The 3,376-nt window shown below is 42.9% G+C and overlaps 1 protein-coding gene across 1 annotated transcript; it reads left to right on the top strand.

Moving 5' to 3' along the window:
• Positions 1-1,054: 1,054 nt before the first annotated feature.
• Positions 1,055-3,105, top strand: LOC137312889 (probable G-protein coupled receptor 139). The gene is made up of 2 exons (XM_067979268.1): positions 1,055-1,301; positions 2,207-3,105. Exons 1-2 carry the CDS (start codon positions 1,055-1,057, stop codon positions 3,103-3,105), a joined length of 1,146 nt encoding a protein of 381 aa, XP_067835369.1.
• The last annotated feature ends 271 nt before the right edge of the window (positions 3,106-3,376 follow it).

Raw genomic sequence — 3,376 nt, forward strand, 5'->3', positions numbered from 1 at the left:
ATGTGCTTGCAGTCAATGGCACCATGGGGAAGCAAAGCGAGCAAAGCCCCGCTCTCGCTTATTCTGCTTCTCTCTGTCAAGAGGGAATGTGATGGACCTTTTATTCAGCTCGTATAGTGCCTCAGTGACCTCCCTTATACAGCAGTGCACTGCAAACTGAGAGATGTTGCTCACATCACCAGCAGAGGCCTGAAAGGATCCAGAGCCGTAAATGTTCAGCGCCATGGTTAACTTGACAGCCACAGACAAAGCTGTCCTTGCCCTGCTTTGAGGCTCAGTTGTGGCTGCAGCAGTTGACAAATCTGTGTTGGGAACTCTTTCATGAAGTGCAGCCATCGGATGCACTGACCTCCGCTTATGTTGAGGTAAGAGTATTGTTCCCTGAAGGCCTTCATGAGATACCGCCTCCTGCTCAGTGCCCTGCACCTCCTCCTCCTCCCTCTCCTCGCAGCTTGATCTGCTCCTCCTGACCTCTCTGCGTGTTACTTGTCGTCTTCAACACTCGGCGGGAGCTCCAGCAGGTCACCTATGGCTGGCAGAAATCTTGTTCAGCGCACTGTTGTAAATGACACCAACAATGTAAGACCTGCCAAACCGCTCTTTATTTACTGTAGCAAATCTATCCAAATTCGGAAGCATGAAGAAACAGGTAAACTTTTACCAGCAGCCAGAAGCAATAATCCAGCTTCAATGCTGTCAGACTGCGGGTCTCATAGTTTCTGTTGTTCCAAATATTTATTAAAATAATAAACTGGGCTTTGTGCTTTCCATCTAAGCAATATTTGATTAAATATATGTTTTGATGTCATATTCGTTGAATTTAAAGTTGTTAACCGAATCTGTTTGTTCTGTGACTGGAATTAATAGCCGTCTCCGTGGGCCCTAATTGTCTCAATGGAATTTTTTCGTGTGCTATAAATAAGCGAATACATTCAATTTATTATCCAATAGTGTCAGTGAGAGCATCACCTCTGGCACTAACAGGTCACAGCGGCTCTACAGAGTGGGAGAGAATAGATCGGAACGCGGGAACAATAGAAAGGAATTTTAAACAATGGGTCGGAATCTTAGAACAATAGATTGGAATGTTACAGCAATGGGTCGGAATCTTAGAACAATAGATTGGAATGTTACAGCAATGGGTCGGAATCTTAGAACAATAGATTGGGACAGTCCATTCTGGATATTTCAATATCTGTATGTATATTATGCTTCAATGTCATTAGAGGGGAGGACATATTTTGTGCTTTGGAGTACACAATTAATATACTATCCCCTCCTCGCTGCTGTCGGTGTTCCTGGTAAGTCTCAATATCCAACCATGAATTCTATAAACCATGTTCCACTGTATTAATGTTCTTGTCATTCCCTGTGCCATACTCTCTGCTGTTCGAGTTTGCGGGAAGCCTCTGTATCCCCTGTAAAAAGTAAAATGTTAACTTGGGATGGAAAATGTAGCGATAGGGGGAACATAGTTGGGAAATATATTTATGGGGGTTTTCTAGGTGTGAGGGTTAATTTACAATGGGTCCATGGGAGTGAGTTTGTCTATTCAGGGAGCCCTCGCATGAGCCTGTTTTTACTGGGCACTTAGGGTGTGTCAGTATTTACAGGGGGTTCAGAGATGCTACTAATATTTGCAGGGAATCCAGGGACGAAAGTAAAATTTACAGGGGGATGAAGAGACAGCACTAATATTTAAAGGCGATCAAGAGACTGTGCTAATATTTAAAGGTGGATCCAGGGACTGTACTAATATGTACAGGGGGATCCAGAGACTGTACTAATATTTAGTGGGGATCCAGTGACGGTACTAATGTTCACAATTGATCCGGAGGTGGAATTAATACTTACAGGAGGATCCACGGAGGCATCTAATATTTACGGGAGATCCAGATACTGTACTAATACTTGGAGGGCATCCAGAGATTGTACTATACTTACAGGGGTCCAGAGACTGTACAAATATTTTCAGTGGATCCAGAGATTGTGCTCATATTTACAGTTGATCCAGAGACTGTACTAATATTTACCGGGTATCCGGAGACTGCACAATTATTTACTGGAGAACCAGAGACTCTACTAATATTTACAGGACATCCAGAGACTGTACTAGTATTTATAGGTGGTTCCAGAGATGTTATTATTGTTCACAGAGGGTCCCAGCTTGATCTAGAATTCTCATTTTCATTTCCGTTCCTTACAGTTAATTCATTGACAATTGTGATACTATCTCGTGGAAAGTGCGGTCTCTCCAAATGTGTCACTCGCTACCTGGTGTCCATGGCAGCGGCAGATCTACTGGTCATTATCATCGATCTGATATTGAGGCAGATTCCCATTCTTTATCGTTCACTGTTCACTTTTCTATACCAACTTCCCTTGTGTAATATCCACGCCGTCCTGCTTTATGCAGTCACGGACTGTTCTGTCTGGTTCACCGTCACTTTCACCTTTGATCGATTTGTGGCCATTTGTTGCCAGAAGATGAAAACAAAATATTGCAACAAGAAAACGGCGGCTGTGGTTCTGGGAACAGTGAGTGTGCTGAGCTGTTTAAAGAACATTTTCTGGTACTTTATGTTCGAAGGTCCATATAAGCTTTCCAATAACCCTTGGTTTTGTTTTCCAGTGATAGGTGTTGTATCATCACCGGTATGGGCAGTAATCGAACTCCTTCATTATGTCCTGAATCCGTGTGCCCCATTTATTCTGATTCTGTTCCTCAATGTCTTAACAGTCAGACACATTTTAGTGGCCAGCAGAGCCCGCAGGAGACTCCGGGGCCACAGCAGTGGGGAGAGTCCCAGAGACCCAGAGATGGAGAGTCGCAGGAAATCAATGATTTTACTGTTTGTTATATCAGGAAACTTTATCGTGTTATGGGTGGTGTTCATGTTTTATTCTATTAATCGACGATTGTTGTATTTGGACTACACGTCTGTGATTCTACATCCACTTGTACAAGAGCTGGGATTTATGCTCCAGCTCCTGAGTTGCTGCACAAACACCTGTATTTATGCCGTGACCCAGGCGAAATTCAGAGTGCAGTTGAAGAACGTGGTGAAATATCCCTTTACTGTAATTGTTAAATTCATTAAATAGTGCGACGATCTGAAGACTGCAGATTGAGATCTGTGTCATTCCGACAGGCTGCGGTGCTGCAAACAGTGGGTGTTTATGTAATCGCTGAAACGTTTATAACCTGAGGCTATTGATAGACTCATTATATCGAGTTTGTCAATGTGACTATCACATGCAAGGAGAAGTTGAAAAATAATTTGTGGTCACTAATTGCACAATGTTTGACCATATGGGATAAATTAAAAGGTAATTAAGTAAACAGCAATAGAAGCTGACAGTGACCAGTGTGTGA

The sequence above is a fragment of the Heptranchias perlo genome, unplaced genomic scaffold (genome assembly GCF_035084215.1).
Source record: "Heptranchias perlo isolate sHepPer1 unplaced genomic scaffold, sHepPer1.hap1 HAP1_SCAFFOLD_44, whole genome shotgun sequence".
In the NCBI taxonomy this organism is placed as follows: domain Eukaryota; kingdom Metazoa; phylum Chordata; class Chondrichthyes; order Hexanchiformes; family Hexanchidae; genus Heptranchias; species Heptranchias perlo.

Coding starts and splice junctions, on each gene's coding strand:
- LOC137312889 (XM_067979268.1), top strand. CDS start 1,055: ATGGGTCGGAATCTTAGAACAATAGATTGGAATGTTACAGCAATGGGT. Junction 1,302..2,206: donor CGCTGCTGTCGGTGTTCCTG/GTAAGTCTCAAT, acceptor CGTTCCTTACAG/TTAATTCATTGACAATTGTG.